This window comes from Nothoprocta perdicaria, unplaced genomic scaffold (assembly GCF_003342845.1).
Source record: "Nothoprocta perdicaria isolate Ctin4 unplaced genomic scaffold, notPer1 scaffold_200, whole genome shotgun sequence".
Taxonomy (NCBI): domain Eukaryota; kingdom Metazoa; phylum Chordata; class Aves; order Tinamiformes; family Tinamidae; genus Nothoprocta; species Nothoprocta perdicaria.
In genome coordinates, this window is record NW_020455206.1 from 253,186 (window position 1) to 277,591 (window position 24,406).

Consider the following 24,406-nt stretch of genomic DNA (forward strand, 5'->3'; position numbering starts at 1 on the left):
TCCGTTGTCCTTCCTTCTCAGTTCTGGCTTCTCAGTTCGTCCTTCAGCCCTGCCAGCCTCCTTCCTCTTGCTGCTACCGGAGGAAGAGAACAGCTGTGATTTTTCCCTCGTGTCCCACAAAGCAGTGGCCTCCCAAATTGCCGCCTGTCGAGACCTGTCTGTGCATAAGCCTTTCCTGCCTGGAGGCTGCAGCCCGCTCAGCACGCGCAGCAGGCTCAGGGCGGGAAGGAGGGTAGGAATGGGGCTGCAGGTGGCAGGGTGTCTCCCGCCGAGCTGTGTGTCCTCAGAGCGCTCCGCATCTGGGGCTCGGTGTGCCACGACACATACAGTGCTTGCACGCGGTTGTTCGGGATGGGACCAGCATGGGCTGCACGCGTGTTGACGGAGGTTCACATTTTGTCCCTCTTGTCTCTCACCATTGACTTGTCCAAAACCCAGGAAAGAGGCAGGAGTCAACTCTGAACTTCTACCAAGAGCTACTGGTGAGGATTGCCTTTGTCCTGTGTCTAGTGTTGGCTAAAGGGATAGAAATGGGGTAGGGAGATCCCATTTCTATCATGGGATAGAAAGGGGGTAAGATAGCAGCAGTGGAGGGGTCTCTTACACTGCTGTGTGCACACTGGGTATGGAAAGGTGTTTTTAGGCACTGTCTGTAGAGGGACTCACATAATATCCTATCAGGATGCATAAATTGCCATCATGCTAAGAATACATGGCAACGTCTGTGCTAACAGCCACACATTTGGGCCATGTTGTAGACTGGCACAGTGGCTTTCCCAGGCTGGTTCTGCTACACGTGAAGTGAGTGTCAGTCCCAAACTGATTTCTTCTTATTCTTGGGGCCACAAAACCTGACAGCTGAGGAATAAACATAACTGGTTTGTAAGTGGAGCCTTTGTATTTTAAATTCTTCTAGCATGGGAGCAGAAAGAAAAGTAATTTCCAGGTGGACACACGCAGGGCAACTTGTACATCTTCAGTAATATAAAACACTATTAAGCACACCAACAAATAAAATGAACAATGTAATTTGTATATTCAGGTCTGGGAGACCCTGGAAAGGAACAGGCCTGACACATCTATCGCGCTCCAGAAATCTTCTTTGAACAGAGTAGCTTGATTTTTATACCCAGTGCCAAACTGACATGATTAATAATCTGTTCTCAACAATTACATTCCTTGCACCTATTTTCTAGTACCTTTCCCTCTGCAGCATCCACCATTCTCCAAGGTATGGGTGAATTTGCTAGCTCTGCGTATTTTCTACTGATAACACTGCTGGTCTAGGTTCTTTCCCCATTGTGCCTGTGAGAGCATTGTGATAGGAAATAGCAGCTGATTAGAACATGCTGAGTTGCATCTTCTCGCAGGAGAATAGGTGGGCAGAACTGTGAAAATGGCTGTGGTGACTAGAGATATGTGAACTGCCCAGAACAAGGTAGAAATGGAACATAAAAATATAGTCAGAAAACTAGGAATCTTAAGGTATGAGTGAAATACAACACACTGCAAGAAGACATTAAAAAACGCAAGGAGGGGAGTAAGAGAGGGTGAATGGAAAGATTTCTCCTTTGGTTGTTAAGGGATTTGGTAGCATATGTGGTTTGCCAGCCAAGTTTTCCATTGCTGTGGAGAGTCCTTCATACAAATGTTCAATATACACCAATGTAGGAAATGCATAACCTGAATTCATGAAGGGAAAAAAAACACTAAAAGAAGTGCTGGGGTGATACAAATGTCAGAGGTTTTATTTCTCCAATGTGCTCATTCTGCAAAAGTAAATAGATGAGAGATCTTTGCTATAGATTATATAACCCACAAGAAGAACAGAGATAATTTTAATGAGTCCCTGTCGCTTCACCAGAGCAAATGCCAAGTTTGCCTTAGAGAGAAGGTCATGTTCTAAAAAAACAGCTATCTCACCATGATCAGGAGCTGCGATTTCATGGTTAATGTCAGACTCTGTGTCTGGACAGTCAGCAGGGTCCCTCCTCACAAGGTGGGTACGTGGTATCTATATAATGCTCATGTGTAGAGAGGAGACAGAGTGTGGCTGATAATGCAGTATGAAGAGACCACTGAATTACAGAGGGTTGAGAAAAGCTTCCATTCTTCCGTTTTACTAACATGGACCTTTTCTTTCTCTAGAGTAGGACATGCATTCTGCTTGCATGTGGTCTAACAACTTGTCATTAAAACAGAATTTAAATGATGATCAGGTTTCTGGTGCAGCTCTCTCCGTTGCAGAGCTCAGTTGCAGGACTTGTGCACCGCCCTGCGAGAGCGGCACGATGCGGTTATCCAGGAGGCACCTTGTCCGAAGGCCGGGGTGAAAGCTGTCCCCATGTTCCTCGCCACAGCCTCCTCCTCAGAGGAACACTTCCTTCTCCATAGCGTCTCCCGTCAGGCCTGCCAGGAGGTTGTTGGCGGCTAGCACAGCCATGGCGTTCCTAGTGCTCCATGTGGCACTTGCGATGTGTGGCAGGATCACTGCAACAGAAAAGGAAACAGAGGGGCTACTTCCTCCGTGCTGGGTCCTGCAGCAGCCGCTGAACCGGTACCGCCACCAGCCCCTGATTTGCCCAAGCCCTGGTGCTGGCCCCAGGAAGGAACATGCTCCTGCCTTTAGAGAAGATGCATCAGAAGCCTTGGGAATAGGGCGTCTGTGTGGTTCCCTGTGGGTTTCTGGACTGCCTACCCTGGAGAAAATCTGTTTGGCAACCCCATGGGATGGCAACCCTGGCAGGGATGTTGGCTTCGTCATGGAATCATTAAGTCTGGAAGGGACCTTTACAGATCATCCAGTCCAACCTGCCTGCGCACACAGGGTCACCTAGAGCATGTTATACAGGGCTGCATCCCATCAGGCTTTGAGTATCCCCAGAGAAGGAGACTCCAGTGTTCCAGTGTTCCGAAAAAAAAAAAAAAAAAAAAAAAAAAGAAAGCAGGGCTTTTAAAGGATTTTTTAATTTTAAAAAAGTGTTTTGTTAAAATTTGTCTGGGTTTTTTCAGATGTCAATGTGCTTCCACCTCAACCAGAGCAGGATGGACAAATGGAAGGACAGATACAACAAAATGTTCAGGAGCATCCCTGTAGCAACCCTTCACACAGGTGCACATGCATACGCATACATGCAAATGTGCCAGCATGGACATCATAGTCTGACTCAGTTTCTGGGAACACCCTGATATGGAGAGGGTATACATACATACATACATACACATGTGTGTGTGCATACCTACACACACATACATTCGGAGTCCTTTGAGAGCACATCTTTCAAATTCCTTGCCATAATATAATTACCCTGCTCTAATGCTGTAATATAATTACCCACCAGACAAGGGCTTGCTAAGCCAGAGAAGTAAGGTGGGGTGGGACTGACAGCAAAGGGCATATTCTTTACACACGGCTTTGTGTCCCTGTCATTAAAACCGGGTTGATGATGGGCCATAATGGTTTTGCTGGAGGAACTTGGGTTTTTGGATAGTTTTGTAAGGTGCTGGCCCCACCAGATTCTGTTTCAGCTGATTCTATAGTCAGCTGATGTGGTCCCTGATCAAGACTTAGCTCTTGGTCCCTTTTCCTTTCTAGTTCTTGCGACGGCATTCAAGCGCTTCACTGTCTACTGATAAGCAAGGCATAGAGGAGATGTAAAAATACCTCCTGACGGGACACAAACTGTGTCTTTAAGTACTGTATACCTGAACCAAAAAGAGTGCTAGCCAACTAGCCAAATGCCTAGAGTGCTAACCGTGCTAAGCAACTGCCGTTGCTTAGCTATAAACAGACCTGTTTATAGCTGGTCTGCTATAAACAGACCAACTTACAGCTTGAAGAACAGCGTTTTTCTTCTGAAGGACCCTCAGTTCAGAAATTTGGAAGGACAGTGCACAGTGTCTTTGTTTTAACATGGCTCCCCCATTGCAAGTGTCTGTGCTGAGCAAATTGCCTCAAAACAGATTTCTTTGATGGAGAAAGATTACTACTGCTAGGAGGCAATTGATGCTACATGTATTGCATGCTGATTTAGGATGAGAGGAACCTTAGAGTCTCCAGAGACTATAGTGGGAAGTTTCCAATGGTCAGAGATAGAGTGAATTCTCTCCTAGTCATAAATGCAAAATTTGCTGCTCAAAGTTTGATGGCCAAACCCTTCTTGTGTGCAATTCAAATTTGCTGGCACACAGGCCTAACTCATCCTTGCATTATGACCATGAATTGAACACAGGTATGAAAAAGAGGGGGGAAAAAGTAGCAAGATATGACCGTGTTTAGAAAGGAGGAGAAAAGCAAACAAACAAACCAAGGAAACAAAGAAACAGGTGGGTTAGCTTAGTGAATGAGAACAGATTCGCACCAGTAAAGTTAATTTCATCACAAAAACATCAGTGGTCAGAGCAAAGGCAGAGTTCAGTGTTGCAGCATATGGAGCCCGATTCCTTCTGCTGCTATGCAGTAGAAGTTTCACAGGTTAATACCAGTCCATGAGATACGAACAGTTTGCAACAAACACTCACCACAGTTTTTAAGTTTAAAAAGAGGATGATCTGTAGGCAGAGGTTCAGGCACCGTAACATCCAGACCAGCAGCTGCAATGCGACCATTAGCCAGAGCCTGGTATAAGTCATCCTGGTTCACTACACCTCCCCTGTAGGGAAAACAGCATCCATCAATTTCTGAGCAGCTTTCCTCTGTCATTTCTCTAGGAGCTAAGAGGTTTCATTATCTGGTCAGAGCTTTAACAAGAAGGTTTGGATAGAGTTGGAGTGCAGAGCCATCTGATATTAATGGCATTTTTTTAGTAAACTCAGAGGCCAGGGACTTAACGGTACTTTTCTCCAGCATGAATCATACTGTATTATATGAAAGATCAGCTTATCTAATAAGACTGTATCCTACTGATGGGATTTTCCTTTATCATGATGCCCCGCCAGTCAGCATGTTGTCAGATTATGCCGGCAAAAACCTTTTTATTTTTAATAATTGCTTGAAAGTTTGGTTTATTTTATTGAGCTGGGATATCATTAGAGGTGACATCTCCCTCCCTGATCATGTAAGGATTTATGTCAGGAGTATATGTGCTCCAGCATGACATATCTGTGCTAATCTTGAAGCACGGTGGCTGCAGAGGGTTTTTTTGATCTGTTTTTTTTGTTTTTTTTTTTCTTTCTTCCTATCACCCTCACCTGCTCGTGTTGATGAATATGGCTGTGTCTTTCATTTGGGAGAACATTCTGCTGTTGCAGATGCCCTTTGTTCCTGGGGTTAGCGCGCAACACACAATGATGAAGTCTGAACACCGGGCCAGTTCCTCCAGCGGCACTGTTACAAGCAGAATGGAGATCCCCAGGAAGGATTTATTAACAAACTAAAACACACAACTGGCTAAAGCCTTGGGTTTATTAATAAACTGAAATCCAGAGAGCGGATAAACTGCCTCCTTACCTGCATGACTTTGAAGTAATTATTACAAATCTATGGAAACAGTTCCCTTGAGTCTCTTGGCCCACAGTTGCTTTGCTGTACCAGTCCCAGACCCACACTCTGCGTCCCACTCACCAAATACACCCAGTACACATCTTGAAATGTTTCGGATTCCCAGAACTCAGGAACTTGTAGTAACTTGATAAAGGCAAGAACAAGGGGACACATACCTCACTGCATAACACTGACAACCAGTTCCAGAATAGAAGCCATCCTGATTAACCCTCCTAATCTGAAAATGTTTAACTAGCAAACTGGGCTCTACCATTTTGGGTTGCATGCTTCAATGAATTTTTTTTTCTTCATGTAAACTGGCCATGGTCTAGCCCTGGAATGATTTTTCTCTTTACACAGCCCTCTAGGGTGAGATACTCGCTGCCTCTTGGAAATGTCATAGCTCTTCAGTCCCTTCGGGATGCAAGGGAGCTGTCAGTGTTGTGGACTTAGACTGCATCTCTCATATTGCTGGCTCTGCAGGGTGGAGCTCAGCTCCTGCATTGGTCATAACCCTGTTATTACCAGGCCAGGCACGAATGTGATTGTACTTGAGACCAATTCTAACTCTCATAATTCCTGCCTGCCCCAGTATCACACTCTCAATATACGCTTAAAACCAAAGGTCCTAGAGTCGCAGGACTGTGTTCTTTATTTTAAAAAGACAGGGGCTTTGTGAGCACAGGAACAAATGGAGCTCAGCTCCCTGTGGAGTTCTGTCTCATGGATGACTGCCTTTAGTGTTGAAGGAGGTGCAAGTTCTCCCTGAAGAGTTCCCATGGGATGAGGAAGAATAAGGTGATGGCACTGACCCAGGTGTCTGATAAGATTTGAGTTTGCAATACAGCCTTCCTCTCTGCTGGACACTGGCAAGGTCTTGGCCCTCTACACATCTGTGTGTTAGCCTGATAGCTGTAGAAATGTGGCTCACATTTCCAAATGCACCCAGGAAGTGGCGCAACATTTCTAAATCTTCACATTTCTGAGCCAGTAATTTTAGGGTCAGGGAAGACAAACCCCAGTGTCTAGTTTTTGAGTTGTTCAGTCTTAGCATCTCTCTCAGTGTACTTTCCTGCAGAGATGAGAGTGATAACATCTGGGTCTTGTCTCCCCAGCTCTGTTGGCCTTTATCACATGTGTCTGAGATTTCCCTCCTGGGCAGATCCCACCCTAGCAGTGGTCCATGTTTCTCAAGTTGAACATCGGAGAGAGACAAGATCTAGGGCATGTGAGGAAAGGGCTGGTGCCCATATGTATTTTCCTGGCCCACTGGTGCTGCCAGCATGTCATTCAATAAAAGCAATGGTTCAAGGCATCAGGAGTATCATCTGACTTTTGTTCCACCAGCAATAATAGATATAGGAGGGAACATGAAGAGCTGCCCCTGCAAATGCCTGGGCAAGAGATCATAGAACCATAGAAACCTTAAGGTTGGAAGGGACCTCAGAGGTCATCTAGTCCAGCCCCCTGCACACGCAGGGTCACCTAGAGCACGTGACAAAGGCTGCGTCCAAGCAAGTCCTGAAGATCTCCAGAGAAGGAGACTCCACAACCTCTCTGGGCAGCCTGTTCCAGGGCTCTGTCACCCCCACTGTTAAGAATTTTTTGCTTAAGTTCCTGTGGAACTTTTGGTGCTTCAGTTTGTGGCCATTTCCTCTAGTCCTATTGGTGGAGCCATGAAGGAAGGTGGTGAAGGAAAAAGGTTAGGGTTTCACAGGGTGTCTAGGGGAAACTGTTGGGATTTGGGAACAGGAATATTGCCTCTATGCACAGAACGACTTGTTGATTCATATCCTCTGCCCACCCAGTTGGAAAAACGGTAAAAACAAACTCTGGGTAGCTTTGAGTTCCCCCTGAGCCACAGACCCTGAGCTAATATCCAGCCTTTGAGCCCCTCACATGTACCCTCTTACCAAATTCTGCTGGGATGGCAGCAGCCATCTCGGGCCGGGGAGCACTGTTGGTGTAGAGGAACTTCTTTACTCCAAAGGGTTTTAAGCGGGTGGCCACAGCTTTTCCTTTAAGAGAGGAGTTAAATCCATGAGATCCGTGGCACTGGTGCTCAGCCGATCTGCACTGTCTCTGTACAGTGGAACACGCTAGTGCCCAGTATCTAAGTCCTCTAGATTTGTGGGTCTGAGGGTGGTCTCAGAACCTGTCAGGCAGTATGTGACTGTGCCAGGGCTCTACAGCTGCTTGTGTGCAGAGACCAAAGAACTGGGTGGCCAAATTGCTGAAGAATGGGTGAGTAAACCCGTTTTCACATGCCCCTTGCTTCAGGATGCTGGCAGCGCAACTGCTTAGAGGGGAAGGCATATGCACTGCAGCCTCCATTCCACCTCCTAGACTTTGATTTTCATTTAGAAACCAATAAAGATCCCAGAAGGAGTAACTGTCACCCAAATGAAGGACGACACAGCAAAGAAACCTACAAAGACCAGTTCCTCTCCTGGCACCTTGACAGTGCAGGTGAAAACACCAGATTAGCTTCATAAGTTGTCTGAAAGGATGAAAGTTTAACTGCGAGCTGAACTGCACTTGAAGGGAGGTTAGTGATCTTGGACAAAGTTGTGACGACTCCAGGAGGGACAGAGCCACAGGGAAGCCCTGCATTTTGCTAGCTCATTTGGGCAAGCAAAAGGGGTACTGCTTCTGCTCCCATTTTTTTCAGCTAGAGAGGAAGCATCACAACAGTGAGGGTTTTTTTTTTAATTGAAAATATGGAAAACAGCAAAGTTTACAAGTCAAATATACATATATATGTGTGTATATATATATATGTAATATAAATGTAAGTATATGTAATGTATTTAAAAACTGTATGTAATATACACTTAACTATATGCATATATTTCCTATCAAAAAGGTCTAGGCAAAATTTTCTCTATATATTTTCTCTATATATTTTCTCTATATATACTTATATAATATGTAAATGCTATTTTTCTAAATTTTATATATAGTCACAGATACATAAAAAGAAATATGTACATACAAAATTATAAGCGTCCTAAAATTAAGATTTTCAAAATGGCCTTTTTTTTCCACCTTCCCTTTAATATCAAAGGTAGTTTAGGATTAGAGGCATAAGTCTATTGAAATGCTTGTGTCATTTTATGGGTATTTTATTTATGGATAAGATAATCCAGGGATTATTTTACCCGGACCCAGAATGCAGAAATTTTGGCCATTTCTGTACAGTCCTGCAGGAGAGGTCTCCAGGGGATGTTGTAAACTCACCTATGCGTCCAAGGCCAAGTATCCCCACAGTGCTGCCAGTCAGACCATAGCCACACATCCAGAGGGGTTTCCAGCTGCCCCAGCCACCACTTAAAAACAGGAATCAATTTACTTCAGGCTAAAGCTGTGTGAGCATATCTACTTTTCCCATGGCTGCAGAATACAGTAACTCAGCAGATGCATCAACTGTTTTTTGGAAAAAAAGGTGTGGGAATGGATTATCCCACAGCCAAAGCTAGCTCATCTTAGCCACTTTAGAGAGAACATTAGAGCAATGGAAGCCAGTCAGTGTCCTCAAGGATGCATTTTGCACTTGTGATCAGAAATTTTGCCCTTCACAAAAAACCAAGAGTGGTAACTGTTTTAAAGTCAGAATAACCTCTTTATGTGAAGGAATATTTCTGTCCTCAGCTTTACACTGCATGTCATTCTGCCTGCCCTTGTCTTCTTGTTTCTGTCTTGTGAGACAAACAACAGAAATTCACAGGTTCTGTCTCTCTCTCTCTCTCTGTTTTAATAGATAGGTTATCTATATGTATGTGTGTGTATAAATAGAAATATAAAAATAGTCTATGTTTATTACTTTATGCATCTCCTCCAATTTAATTCTTCTAGGTGACATTTCTAGTTTGCTCTGTTTCTCCACAGCATCTCCTGTACCATTCTCATTATCAAGCTTTCAACCTCTTTGTGTATGTTATGAAGACTGAATACAGAGCAGTGTAAGATATTGAGAACCTGTAATATTTTGATCTCAGCTCTTTTGCTTCTGAATCTCTTTCTTGCTGTGTTTTGACAGCTGTCTCCTTGGCTGTTAATAGAAGTTACTCCAATGAGATCATCATGAGCATCCCTACTCTTTGCTGCGTTGCAGTTGCCACTGTCTTCTGCCATCATATTTCCCCGCCTTTTTTGGTCCCTTATGAAAAAAATCACAGTCTACAGTTTTCTTAAGTCTTTCTAATCTGAATGAATCTTTTTTCACTTCTCCTGGCTCTATTGCACTTCACTTCAGCCCGAAGTTTCAGATCGTTAAAAAGATTTCTCTATCTCTCAGTCCTGACTTGGAATCTTTATTATCATCTTGACACCATGGTGAAAACTGACCTGTAATTTAGTTTTTAGTATCATCTAGTTTGTTTCAGACTACAGACAACTTTATGAGTGAAAAATTCTGAAAAAAATTGCAGAAGCCTCTCTTTCTCTTCTCTCTCCTCTCCTCTCCTCTCCTCTCCTCTCCTCTCCTCTCCTCTCCTCTCTTTTCTCAAATAATAGAGATTAGCACATTCTACTTGTTCCTCCCTTTTGCTGACGTTGGACAGACTTCAGAGGCAGTGATGACTCTGGAGTCTTCAAAGACAGGTCTAGAATAATCTCTTTCCTATACTCTTTTTGCCTTAGTAGCTATAACATTTGTAATATAAAATCTGTAAAAGCCCTGGTTTGGAATAACGCTCTAAAGCAGTTTAATTCTGATTTTTGGGGTGCATTCCCAACATTTTTTTTCTTACTTTCTGTTTTTATGTTGGGCTCAATATAAAAAATGCCAGAAGGTAGTCTGAATAGGAAAGTAAGAGCAATATTTACCTCTTAGCTTCATCCACAGCTTCCATGAGCCGACGAGATGTTGCCAGAAGGAGAGCCACAGTGAGTTCGGCAGCTGCTTCTGTCAGTACATCTGGGGTGTATCCTAACCGGATCCCTCTGTAAGGATACAGAAGTATGGCCCACCACTGATGCACCCCGGGGGGTTGATAGCATTCTGGAAGTGCATGTCAGGGCAAGATGAAAATGATCACTCTTGGTGTGTGAAGGGAATATCTTTTGAGGTATAAATCATCCCTGGCAAAGCTTACAGTTTTCAAGAGAATACTGCATAGGAATAAACGTGTGACAACTCCCCATGAAAAGTCACTAAAGCATTTGAATGTCCATCATGACATGGAAATGCACCACAAGTTTTGAAGAAGAACCATGGTTCTTCAAGGAGCGCTAAGCGGGAGAAATGTGTAGGAGTCTGATTTACTGGGAACTTTATGTCAGCATAAACTGGAAAAGCACTCCTGGAAGGCTGGTGGTTAGACTCAATCAGCTCAAGCATACACCTGGCAAAATCACTAGTTGCATCTTCAAGCAAAGACAATGTGTATGAATTTGTCTGATTAATTAATAATTCTACTTTGGGGCATGTCAGTATTCCTACTTCAAGAATTTCTATATTTTTCCAGGGCCAGAAACTGGATACTATGGACAACCTTAAGTCTTCGATGAGCTGGGGACTGCACACTCTCTTCATGTGGCCAAGAGCTGCAACAATAAAAGTAATTTCAACTCTCAGACACATAGGAGTGGGAGGGGAACCCTCAGGAGAACAGTTGTGCTTTGCTGCAGGATAACGGGGCGCACACACGGGAAGTTGATCTTCATGACGGGAGGGCCAGGGAAGGGAACCGTACACCTTGTGTTTGGCCTGTTCAGATGGTGGTGTTCTTGAGACCCCCCGCTTGAACCTGCAGGGGTGAGGTGGGCGGGTGATAGCATTGGGAGAAGCCCAAACAAAGTGAAGTGAGTTTGTGGTCATGGCTATGTCCTTTTTTCTCCATCTCGATGGATGGTCCATCGATGGGCCATGGTCCGCATAGCACACAGGCAGGGAGACCTGGGGGTTTTTCTGGTTGGGAGTCCTGAGCTATACCACAATCAACAGATTCTGTTGCTCTTTCCGGTCAGGGAAGGGCTAGATGTGCTGCTACTTGTGCCTGGAGAAATAATTGGAGCAAATCTTTGACACTTACCTCTTCTTCAGCTCATCCAGGGAAACATGGTCATATCCCACTGACATGGTGCTGACCACTCTCAGGCTGGACCCTGTCATTTCAAGATAGTTAGTGGTGAAGAAGTTCCTGTGGCAGGAGTTGTCAGCCTGGATCTATTGCTGACAAATCCGGGATTCTGCTAGAAATAACCATCCTAAGCCAGATCTCAGTCTGGCAGCATCGCCACTATCTCCTTCAGCAGAATAGGACCTAATCAGTCAGTCACTGAAACCTTTATTCAGTGACTGGCTTGCTGCAAGGTATTTTTCTTGCCATTTCTATTCATACATGGTGCTGTCTGCCAGAAGCATTCTTTCCCAATAAACGACTGCAGCACAAAGAGACAAACCAGGCTGGAAACTTGAACACAGATGGATATGAATGTGGAACTTTGTCTTAAGCAGATCTGGCTCAACTGCCACATCTGAGTCCTGCTTAACCATCCATACCTGCTGCATCCAGAACTTCAGCATCTATCGTCTCTGTCAGTAGACAGTAGAGGCCCTGGATCCCAGCCACTTTCTTCAGCAGCTCTGAGCGTGGAACTGGGTCATCAGAATCCCATTGCTCAATGTGGCAGCTGTGGAGATGGGACTGTGAAGAGGACCAGACATTCACAAAATCCCTCTGGTTCCCTGCTCCTTCTTTCTGCAAAAGCTGGATTGTCAGGTAGGGTAAGAGATTGGCAAAGCTCTATAAAGGTATTAGAGGCCTCGTAAAGATAGTAAAGCTAAGGTACAGAAGCAAGAACCCATAGAGATGTGCGATGACATGAGATGTTTTGCTCCACCAGTCACTCTTCCTGCCATTGTTGGCACCTCTGATGACAGGAAGATTTTGATGCATGAAAGAACCTCAGAAGGTGGTTCCCTGGGGCCTCTGAAGGCGACAGCACTCATCTCTCTTGGTTCCCAGTCTGTTGCATCAGCCACCGGTCTGTGCTGCCTCTTGACATCTACATACATAAAGACAAGACCTCCCTGCCCCATGGAGGACCACAGCCCCTCCTAGTGTCACTCCACCAAGTATATTTACCTCCACATTGATCTTATCTCTTCCTAGTATCTCTATGATTCCCTCCTAAGCTAGGGATATTATGGATGGAAGTATATCACCCACATAGTTAGGTCATTAGGTCAGCAAGAAGCCAGACTTACAATTAAATTTTACATTTGAAATCTGATTCTAGCCATTAGTCTAAGTCTTTCTCAGGTTTTCTTTCTTTCTTTTTTTTCCTTTACCAGAGGTATTTTTTTCTCTTTTGTTTCATTTGCACTCCTAGAGATTCTGCCTATGAATCAAAAATTTGGCACCACTGCTTCAGATTTTGTGACATTCAGAATCTATTAACTAAATCTCTTTTTACTGAAGGGCAAATACGTTAGGGTTGTTGCACTATTATCACAAAATTATTTTAAAAACGTTTTCAGAGCTTTCCTGTAGGGAGGAGAAAACACATTGTCTCCAGTAGGGATTTCAGCCAAAACAGTTTCTTTAATCCTTCTTAAGGCATAACTAGGATTTTGTGATTAGGAGAGACTAGAATCTTTGGATGATACTGTTCCAAGGTGGAATATTTTAATTTTCCTTTATTTTTATTACTTTATTTTATTTTGAAGACCCACCACCAGTCTTGGAAGGTCTAAAGCTTCAGCTGGAGAGAATTTATATAATTTGTGGATAAAACTAAGCAGCAGTTACTTTTATAATGGTGGCTTGGAACAATCCATCCCTAGGCATGGGCACATTTGTGCCAGCCAAAGGTCTGACAGAGCAGTCACACAGTTCCCAGTCCTCAGTGCTCAGTTAGATTTTGGAGAGCTTATATGTGGCTCGTTGTTGGTGATTTCCACTTAGATTGCTCAGTAAGTAAGCCCAAACTGCAGCCAGTATTCTATCTGCTGGGGTGGTGAAGTGTCAGAAAGGCAGAAGGGGCTTCTCATGGATTTGCACCACTATCAGCCATTTCTCTGGGAAGATGGAAAAAATATCATCTGCACCTGGGCAGCTGAATGGCAGCAAGTCACAGTGTCATGACTGGAGTGTGTGAGGTTGAGCCTTGCATCCAGGCCTGTCTTCCTAGTTTGCTGACTCTAAATCCTTTAGAGGGACTCTGGTTCACATAGGTGTTTTCTTGATATCTTCAAATAAACTTCCCATTTTCCATGCTGTTGGCAGAGAGTTTTTTTTTTTTTTTTTTCTCATGCAACAAGTTCTCCAACAAGTGGATGAACTGTGAAAGAGAATAACCCAATTGTGCAAGATTGGATGGTAGATGTTCTACCAGATGTTCTCTTGCCCTCTGACTGTCTCATGGTTCTACCGTCATCCTGCTTCTGGAAAAGCAGGAAGCATTTGGTTTCTTCCACTCTGTATCGCTTCCTTCATTGCTTTGAGTAGGACAAATAAGGTCCCATCTGCTGAGAAAGCAGTTGCTTCCAGCAGTGCTGGAGGGCTGCCCTATGTGGCACAGCAGAGCATCTCAGTCAGAGAGGGCATTGACCAAGCCTGTGTGTTCAGCAACATGGCACAGTTCAACATGGCACATAAGACTTCTTATTATGCCCGTATCTTGCTAGTGGGTTTGGACTTTTGCTTTTGGAAGCAATACCGAATGCACACGTACACGTTAGAGGTAGTGTCTAGTACAAAATGGCAGAGTGGGGTGGTGGGATGCTCGGATGTGCCACATCTTCACCATCCACTCTTGCTTGCTATTGCGGACAAGATGTCCATGCCTATTCAGATCCAGGGTAGCTTTATGTAGCTCCAGTATCAAGGCAGTAACTTGTGAATTGCTGCATGATCAACGGCTTCCAGAACTAGCTTAGTGAGCATACATAATTTGTCAATTTTGTTGATGATAGAAAACTCATTTGGGTGAATAAAAATACTGCTGGGATTTGCATGAGTTCACTGAATTTGGTTTAATCAGAAAACAAGAGTATTCTAATAACTGAATCTCAGACTTCCTACAAACAGAAGTATGTTTTGTTTTGGAGGAGAAACAGTTCATCTGAAATGTTCCAGCTCTTGGCCTTGAAATGATGTAAATAAATTTCCATTTATTTGAAACAATGATTGAAGTTTCAAAAAGTAGCTCGTTTTGCTTGATCCAAAATTCTCTGCTGGAAAGTTCTTAAAAATATGTCCAGAAAATCAGCTGGAAATTTTGAAATTAGTGCTGATAGACTCAGAAATAATATGTTAATTATTTTGTGCATTATTTTTCCAGTACAGAGCAGGTATTCCCTCACCTCTGCCTTGAGAGGACAGAGACATGAAAATTAGGATTTTTCTGCAGCACTTCTTAGTTCTGTGTGTACCATGGGTGGGTACACACACACACAAGTGCTGCCTCTCCAGCACTTGTCTGGGAAACCTTGTCTTCTATAGTCAAAGTAGCCACAGATGCTTTGTTAGAAGGGGATTAGTGAAGCAACTTGAGATATAATGAGCAGTGGGTGCCAAATCTTTGAAAATTCTCATGACTGTGAACTGGCATTGGCTCTAAACCCACTTATGTAGGTTTAAAGTTCTTGTGAAGATTTTTTGAACCCTCCTGAGTTGCAGTCGTTGCTTCAGTGATCACTGCTGTCCTATCCAAATAAGAACTAAAAGAGTTTTTCTGTTTTGTTTTTCAAATAATATTAAAAGGTAAAATTTCCTGAAAAAATGGTTCTATTTCCTTCCAGCACTTTTTTTTCTTCACATCAGAGAAGCAATTGAGTTCTGCAGTATGAAGCTAAAATACACTAGTTCTAGCAAAACAGCTTATAACAAATTCTAAAATTATCTTCTCTAGGAATAAATTTTGCATTCTTCCTACATACTTCCTAGATACTCTTGAAAAACTAACTGTTAAAATTTTCCTCCCCTTGACTTTTTGATGCATCCTGAGCTTTCCTTCTCATTGCTGGCTCAGCATGGTCTATTTATGTGCCAGGTTCTACTGGCTTGTCTCACTGAAGTGCAGGGACAGACCCTGCCCCCCTTTCCTCAAGCTTTTCTTCTACTGTTCCAAATTGACTTGATCCCATAGAACTTTTCTTGAATGAAATAACTGGAATACAAAAACACTGATAAGACAAATGTGTATATATTTACACAAATACAATTTGTAGGTATTTGTTTTTATTCAGGCCTTTTGAGCAGTTTGAGAAAAAGCAAGTATTTAAACAAACAAACAAACAAACAAACAAAAAACTCCACAAAGGTTGTTCGTAGGTTTTCCTGTTACCTCTTCTGACCTGCATAGTACTTGGAGCTTTTGTTTGCTTGGGCTGTGGGTTGAGCAAAGTCCCTGCACAAAGGTTATCGTCTGCTATGAAAGCTATGGGCTTGGATAGAAGTTCAAAGTTCTGTTTTGCTGTATTACTTACACATGAGGTAGACATTCAGCTGTTAATTCACCTTTGGATCTAATTAAGACCCACCACTCAACTTGTCAAAGACAAACAATTTCTTTTAAGAAAAAAACAAACAGCAAACGAACACAGAAATCCTATAGTGTTCATTTACCACTCCAGTCTCATAAGGGATTTATCCTGTTAAGTAGGGGGCCTGCTGGATCTGAGTAGCTCATTTCACTGATTAGTATTGTGCCTATTGTGCTTGTGCGTTAGAAAGGTCTAAGGAAAGATTTAGAAATATCTTTGTTCCCCCCTGTTTCATAAGCAAGGCATTAGAGTGAGAATTGTCCTTCACAGCATTTGTTTGCTGCATCTCTAACATCTCAAAGGCTGCCTGTGACCTGGCTCTGCAGTCCACCTGGGTGGCCTGTTTAATTACAGACTGGTTTTATAATAGAGAATGGATTCAGGTCCTGTTTGCTCTGAATGTCCTGTGCCCATGTGCATTGAGCACCTGCATCGGTTCTTTGCAGACATGCCACACCTGGTGCAAAGGCAGTTTATGGCTGCTGAACCACCTTCAAGATTTCAGCTTTGGAGACCACTCTCACCATACCTAGCAATAGGAGGAAGGGGATGTTACAAAGGATGCTGCAATCCAGCAAAAGAAAATCCAGTATGTTACAGTAGCAGAGTTAATGATTCCCCCAGTGTCACACTCAGCATAAAACCCTTTCAGAAACTCAGCACGCAGTCATGTCCATTCACAAGCAGGTTTTTCTACTCCCTGTTGCAGGAATACTCACAGTCCTGCCTGCCTCAGGATCTTTGCTCCTTCCGGAGGAATCCGCCTTGTCACGTAGATCCTGGGCAGCTGCTGCCTGGCTACCTCGGCTGCCTGAGAATTGCAGCAGATGTGAAACTTGGATGCCAGGAGCGGCTTCAGCCACCTCAAATGCCTCAGAATTCCCATGGCGGTGAGGAGGGCTCCAAATGTACTGAAAGGAGACTTTGGACAGGAAGCTTTTATGTCAACCCAGCAGCAAAGAGCAACTTGGCAGTTGCTTTCCCACCAGAACAAAGACCAATACAACCAATGAGCCTGGGCTTATTTGCATGGAATGACCCTTCCTCAGAAAATATTTTTCCATCCTTCCTAATCCAAAAGGTCCAGTGCAGCAAGGTCTGTTGACCTCATTATTTGATTAATTATTGTATTCATGCTGATTTTCATATACAGAAAATGAATTTCTGTAGTACAACTGATTTGGATTTATATCTCAGTGAGAAACATTTTTAGGCTCTCCTATATGTTTGAAGGTAGTTGCCAGAATGAATGGGAAGAATTACTTCTTGGGGAAGTAACAAATATCTGGATTCTTGGGTTACACATTTTTAGGAGGCAGTATGTGAAAATGAGTTTATATAGAAATATACTGATCTGGATTAATTCTTTCAGTTTATAATGGGAATTAGTATGGAAGTGGAAAATTGAATCTCATGCTATGCCTTGCACTGGAGTTTTTTTTTTTTTTTTTTTTTTTTTTTTTTTTTTTTTTTTTTNAATTTATCTGTAAAAACTGTAGATTCCAGTCTGGGAAGTGTCTTGCTGGATGTTTCCTGGAAGTATCTGCATGACTGTGGCTGAGTCACTGCTTGGAAGCTGAGAACCTTCACTTATCCTGATTCAGGTGAATGAATAGTCTTAAGGTATCCTGGAATTTGCCTGAGTGAAGAAGTGTGTGGCATGGCCTTCCCTATAAAGCTTGCTGCTGCTTTACTCTTTCTGTGCTTTGGTTTGGGTCCAGTTGGTCAGACTTGGGCTGTATGAGGTAAGAAGTATTTGTTTCATGTGAGTACATTTTTTTTTCTTTCCCCCAAAAATATAATTTTTAAAAGATGTTGTTTTTTCTTTTTCACACCAAAAATAATTTCAATTAAAATCCAAATCCTTTGAGAGAGGGCAAATTACTTTCCAGCTCTTATTTATAGAGAGCAGACATCTAATAGTCAGTGTTCTCTGTGCTTGCAGGTAGGTGACCATGCCCGGTCAGTATGTGCTGCTGTCAGTGGAGCTGTCAGTGGAGTTACACTGTCAGATGTGCCACAAAATCACTACCACTTTTTTTTTTCTTCCATAGATGGCCCCGGCTCTTTCAAGAAATGAATGAGTTATACTGGATGGGAAAGGCCCAATGAGGCAAAAAAGCGAAAGGCTAGGCACGGCACAAGAGGAAAGAAGGAAACTTTGACATTATTGTGAAGCAGTAGAAGTCCATGCATAGAACATTTTTCAAGATGACGAGAGCTCCATCATTATTTTTTTAAGGAGAGTGTGCTAGCTAGAGTTCATCGTGCCTGCTCAACATTGCTATTCTGAGTTACCCTAGCAAAACATTTAGTGTGCCCATCGGTCCGATGAGGTGTTGAACCTGCATACCTTGGAATGATGGCTTTCCTTTCTCCAGAACTCCGTTCTCTGATCACCCATGGTCCCTTTTTCATAGGAAATAAAGCAAAACAAACAAACAAGCAGAAAGTGTGGAATTAGTTCATTAGATGAGGTCTGAGATTCCCAAGATTTATTCCAGAATTCCTCCTTGTGAGGGCTGCAGTGACAATGATGGCCCTGGGGTCAGTGCTCCCTTTTCAGTCATTCATTATCTCTTTACAGAGCTCAGTAAATGATTTTCCACCCTGGACAATGTTACTGGATTTGTGCTGCTGATTTGTTTTTTTTCCAGAGATTTAATTGCTCCTGAATGAAATTAATCAGGTCAGGGAGACCTTAACAATTTTTAAAACACATTTTACACTGTTTTCAGAAATAAATCTTTGTCTACATTAAATTGGTTTTAATGTAAGGGGAAATCAAAAATCCTATTCTGCTTTATCCCTGTTACATGCTGTACTTATCACTTCTGATGGCTGACTCATTTACCCAGTGACTTCTAGGACCTAACATGACTTTTAGGGAGAAGATGCAGGCTTAATACAGGTACCATTTCACACTTTCACTAAAGATGTTGGGAATAATTTTGCAGTCTGGGACCCCCTGTAAACTGGCCCAAACTGTAATAGTTGAATGCTGCACCTCAGAAAACCCCAAGAGAACGCACAGAATCTTTTATATACAAACAAAACAGATGAACAATGCCTGTATCTTGGTGAAGTGCTGTTTGCTATGTATATGTATGTATAACTACAGAAAAAAGAGCTTTCCTCTTTTTAATATGTTTTTAATAACAATGCAAGAGTGCTCAGAGTAACCGCATGCAGTAGAAGAAGGTGGGAGAGGGATCACATACAGAAAAAGAAAACAAGCTATGATTAACAATGGAGCATTTAGAGAAAAAGAGAAAGAAGGCAGACAGATGGCATGAATATTAGTGCATGAAAATGACTAACACTCTGAGAATTTCCCAGTGTACTTCTGCTGGTTTTGGCTTGCTTCTATAATTAATTTATGGAAAGCACCTAAATTGGGAATAAACACAATCTTACAAATCCCTTCTAATCTCTGCCTGTATTTTCAAAACGATACCCTGAAGGTATACTTTCTTACAACGGTTAAACTGTTTTCTCTTTAAGAATTAAAAAGGACTTGGTCAGGACTGCATTCAGAACTGTTTTAGATGCAATCTATTGTTGTAAATGCCTGGATGGGGTTATTTACCCACTAGACCTCTGGATGCTAAATCTGCCAGTATTTTCATCTTGAATTCATGTATTTTGAAGTAATTTTTATCTTGAATTCATGTATTTTGAAGCAAAACATGACCCAGGGTACCCTCAGCTACCCATTGGCTCAGCATAGGTTTTGGAAACTTCATTGAAAAGAGTTTGTTTGCTTTTTTATTTCATGAAATTGCTCTCCTCTTTGACAATAAAAGCAAGCATGTTCCTCGGAGCTTGCAGGCCTTGCTCCCTCGGGTAGCAGGCTCAGAAGGCACTCAGGGCAGTTGTGCAGCAGGAACAACTGAAATCCTGAACACACGCTTAGTTCCTCTTCTCTGGATAGACCCTGAAGTTGTGCCAAGCCGTTCAATGCAACTTTGTACATTAGACAAAGTCTGCAAAAATGTTAAGTTCGGCTCTGCATGTGGCCAGTACTGTTATATCTGTCTCTTCTTGGTCCTCACGGGGAGTTATCTGGTTCTTTCAGTTTGTGAAGACGCTGCAGCCGCTGGCAGAGCCATATGTTTCCCTGTGGAATTGTGAAGCAAGGAGGGGGCAGATGATCATAGAAACTCCCTGAGATGCTTTCCATTGACTCTGGTGGTCTGAAGATCCCCTGGGATAGCTATGCACAGCCTGCCATCTGGTCCACAGGGAGATATGCTACAGGTATGTTTAGTGAGAACGCTGAGGATGCATGAGAGAGATGCAGAGATACACAAGGTAGTAGAAAAGCTGGCAGGAAGGTTCAGGGGACCAGGTTTCAGGAGACAGCTTTCTGACTCTCTCATCCTCCCTGTTCCTTTGCACCGGGTCACCTGGCACCCGCAAAGAAGGGATGCCCTCAGCAAGGTTAAAGAAGCTGAAGGACAACCACTCTGTACTAGAAGAGACCAACAGAGAAACCAGAGAGTACTGCCACAGTCTGCTGCAACAGTGATTGCTGATGGTATCTCTACCGTCCAGAGAAGCAGAAACAGCTTCTCATTCTAGTTTCATGGCTGTGCAGAGCCCTGCCCTTTCTCCCAGCGTGCAGAAGCCTTGCTGCAGTGCTACACAGAGGCTGTAGCTGCAGCCAGCGGCAGCACTTCATGCTGAAAGCTGCTTTTGTGTCTCTGGTGTTAGCTGTAAGCTGTAAGTGTATGCTATTATGGCTACCCTCCGTAAATGATACTTTGGTCTGATGAAGGAGGATGTGCCAATGAAATTCCAGCAGTACTGACAGCTGTAGCACTGGGCCCAGGGCAGAGTCCACCAGTGAGATCATGGAAGCTCAGGGAAGGGAAACAGACATTTTATTATCTAGTTATCTAGTTTTAATGTGGAAATCAAGGTAAGCTTTACCCACGGCACAACCTGTCCTGTTTATTTAGCCCTTGCACTTCATGTACATTTTGCATTGGAGAAACTGTTTTCCTTGTTCTCTCCAAAAAATGTAATGGCTAAGGGAAAATACCGCATTTATGAAAAATTCTCTTACCCTCATTAATACAGTGATAAGTGTAAGAAGTGATTGACCTGCAGTGTTAGCAGGACAACTGGGCAGCATGTCTCAGATGAAGACCTACCATTCTGTTGGCTGTTTGCATGTAGTTCATGAGGTTCAGCACAGGCAGCTGCCAGGCAGATGACAAAGGAACAAGGCTGGCAAACAACAGCACCACAGTGGCTGCCATTGGTGCCTTCCGAGGGCTCCAGGTGGGGTAGAGGGGCCTGGAAATTATTCCACAGTGCAGTAGTCAGAAGCCAAACTGTGCTGTAACTGTGACCTGTAGAAATTCCCCAAGACAGTTGGGATGCAACACCTCTTTGTCCTTGCATTAATGATGGATATCTTTACTGTGCATCGGGTAGTAGGGCCCACTGGTAAGCTTGACTTGCAGTTTTGCAAAAAAATCCTGCTATGGACCTGGGAAAGTCATGAAGCTTGACTGAGTGTTCCTTAAATGCTACAATTTTTATCTTGCTTGACTGAAAGCACAAAGAATGAAATCATTGCCATCTTTGGTTTCACATTATTCTTGTAGTTATTAAAATGCTTTGGAAAGCATTCTGTTCCCACAAGTAATAATTTTGAATATACTGCCCCATTAATTACACTAGTAGTTAAATACGTATTTGTATAGTGTGTATTCATTCACCTGCTTACTCTAACAATTAAATGAATATTTAAATATGTATTCTTACACATACACACATTAAAGCATAGTAGTTATTCAGCAGAAAGAAAAATATTTGGTAGAAAGAGAGGACTCTTTCTGAGAAATCCCATTCTAGGGAACAAGTGTTAATGTGTATGGTATTTTATTGCCTCCAAAAAGCATGCTATATCTAATCTATTAAAGCTGTGGTGCTCAGTAAGGTTATGTTTAGTGACTCTGTTTTGCAGAACAGTGTGGTAACACTGAGGCTTTCATGGTGTACTACAACTACAGAGTCAGAGTTTCTGGGCTGTCATGTATTTCCCGTTACCCATCTCTCTCAAGATGTTTCACAGTGAATATTTTGTCTTTTTCACATTAAGAGACAAAAGCAGTCACAGAACAGATATCCAGGTTTTTAAACAATGGTTAAGAGTTTAGGGGCACAAGTAAGGAGAATACACAGACAGAGAAAAGCACCAACAAACTATTCTTCACGGAATCACAGAATCATAGAATGGTTAAGCATGGTTAAAGTCCTCTAGAGATCATCTAGTCCAACCCCCTGCCCCAGCAGGGACACCCAGAGCATGGGGCACCGGGCGGCATCCAGGTGGGTCTGGAAGATCTCCAGAGAAGGAGACTCCACAACCTCCCTGGGCAGCCTGTGCCAGGGCTCTGGCACCCTCACAGTGAAGAGGTTGCTCCTCATATGGAGATGGAACTGTCTGTGTTGGAACTTACACCCATTACCCCTTGTCCTGTCACTGGCCACCACTGAGAACAGCTTGGCCCCTTCCTCCCTACATTCTCCCTTCAGGTACTTGGACATATTAATCAGATCCCATCTGAGCCTTCTCCTCTTCAAAGAAGATGCTGGGGATAGTTCCATTGGCATTAAAGTGGAATTTATCAATATGGTAACACTGAAATGACACACCGAAGACAAAGAGAAAGAAGCAAGCAAAACAAACCAGAAAAGAGAAATTCGGGTAGTTCAGTTAATTTCAGGCCCCTACATTCACCCTTCAGGTATTTATGCATGTTAATCAGATCCCCTCTCAGCCTTCTCTTCTGCAGAGAAAACAGTCCCGACTCACTCAGTCTCTCCTCATACGAGAGATGTTCCAGTCCCTTAATCATAATTATTGCCCTCTCTCTAGACGCTCCATGTCCCTCTTACACTGTGGAGTTCTTGCCACTGATCATCTTCTTGCTCATCTTCTCAGGCCCTGTGGTTAGAATAACCTTTCTCCTACAGCACAGAAGAAGCCAGCATGTGCTCTCCAGCCTTTCAAGATGCTGTATTTTGCTGTCTTGGAAGATATACAGGCTGAAAATCCCTCATAACCACTGACAAGATACAGCAGCATTTTGGAGCTGTGGAGAGGAAGGGCAGGAAGGCGCGTTCATCTCCCTGAGGCAGAACTAGGTAGTTTAGGATCTGCTTGAGATAAAATCCTCTATAGCTCAAGTCATTTAGGCATTTATGTCTGACAGAAAATATGAGTGCTCTCATCTAGTTGAGGCATACCTGAACCTAGACGTTCTTGTTGATGTGAGCATCATCTGCTTCTTCTAAATTGCTGTGATGGATGTCAGTGGCTACAAACCATTATAGAAGTTGAGTATCCTTAGTTTTATAGCCATTCCACTCATGCTGTCCATGATCCCTCATGGTCTTCTTGGGTGTGTTTTGTGTTTTAGATAACAGAATTTTAAGAAAAGAGATCCAGATTCTTTGTAGCATCTGTCAAGACATGACTCAGATGGCTCTTGAAGAATACAGGACAGCTCATGGCTAGGCAGACTGGCCAGCTCCTGACTTCCTGACATCATGTGGCTAAAAGAGACACGACAGTCAGGAGCTGACTTGTTCAGGACAGGCAAATCCATTACTTCACACAGTTGCAGAAGCTGAACGCCTTGCATGAACAGCACCCACTTTCACTAGCTTGAAGCAGTAAGGTTGCAGCTTTGCTTGAAATGCCTTTCACTGATCCCAGCGCCAGCCTGTGCTCAGAACATAGTCCCATGTCACAGAAATATTGCCTTGGCAGTTTGTCTCAGGCAAGACCACTTAATAAGCCAGTCAAGACACGAACTGAAAGACACAGCGTGACACCAAGTTGTTACTTATTCCTGATAGGACAGTTATTAATCGCAGGCCTCGACTCCCACCTTCTTTCGGGGTGCTCTGAATTGTGCAGGGTGGGTTATGTCTGCATGTGCAATTCAGATGTAGCTGTGCTTTTAACAGTGGGTCTAACTGCAGTCTTTTTAGAAACAATGCATTTTCAGTGTATGGTACCAGACTGTACATCAACACTATTGCTTCCAACATCTCTCGCTTAATTGTAAAACTATAATACAAATGACATTGGGGGTTTCCTGGAGTTAAATTTTAATAACAAGTCAGTGCCCTTTTAATGACATTTTATACATTTAAATTGGGCATGATCCCTTTGGGAACAGTAATTTTATTCATAGAGCTTATGTCTAATTAGAATATAAAAACACCACAAAAAGATACTGGATTTTCTATTTTTCCCTTCCAGAAGCTCTGGAGTCCAATCTTCACAATTGATTGGGCTTTAGTGGAAAAGAAAGAAAGAAAGAAAGAAAGAAAGAAAGAAAGAAAGAAAGAAAGAAAGAAAGAAAGAAAGAAAGAAAGAAAGAAAGAAAGAAAGAAAGAAA

General features: G+C 43.0%; 1 protein-coding gene across 1 annotated transcript; it reads right to left on the reverse strand.

Moving 5' to 3' along the window:
* Nucleotides 1-1,736: 1,736 nt before the first annotated feature.
* On the reverse strand, nt 1,737-16,885 carry LOC112946269 (glyoxylate reductase/hydroxypyruvate reductase-like). The gene is made up of 9 exons (XM_026038064.1): nt 16,697-16,885; nt 11,988-12,118; nt 11,518-11,590; nt 10,310-10,426; nt 8,723-8,811; nt 7,396-7,500; nt 5,191-5,326; nt 4,522-4,652; nt 1,737-2,490 (listed from the first exon to the last, which is right to left on the reverse strand). The coding sequence occupies exons 1-9, from the start codon at nt 16,861-16,863 to the stop codon at nt 2,369-2,371; spliced, it is 1,071 nt and encodes a 356-aa protein (XP_025893849.1). The 5' UTR covers nt 16,864-16,885; the 3' UTR covers nt 1,737-2,368.
* Between the last annotated feature and the right edge of the window lie 7,521 nt (nt 16,886-24,406).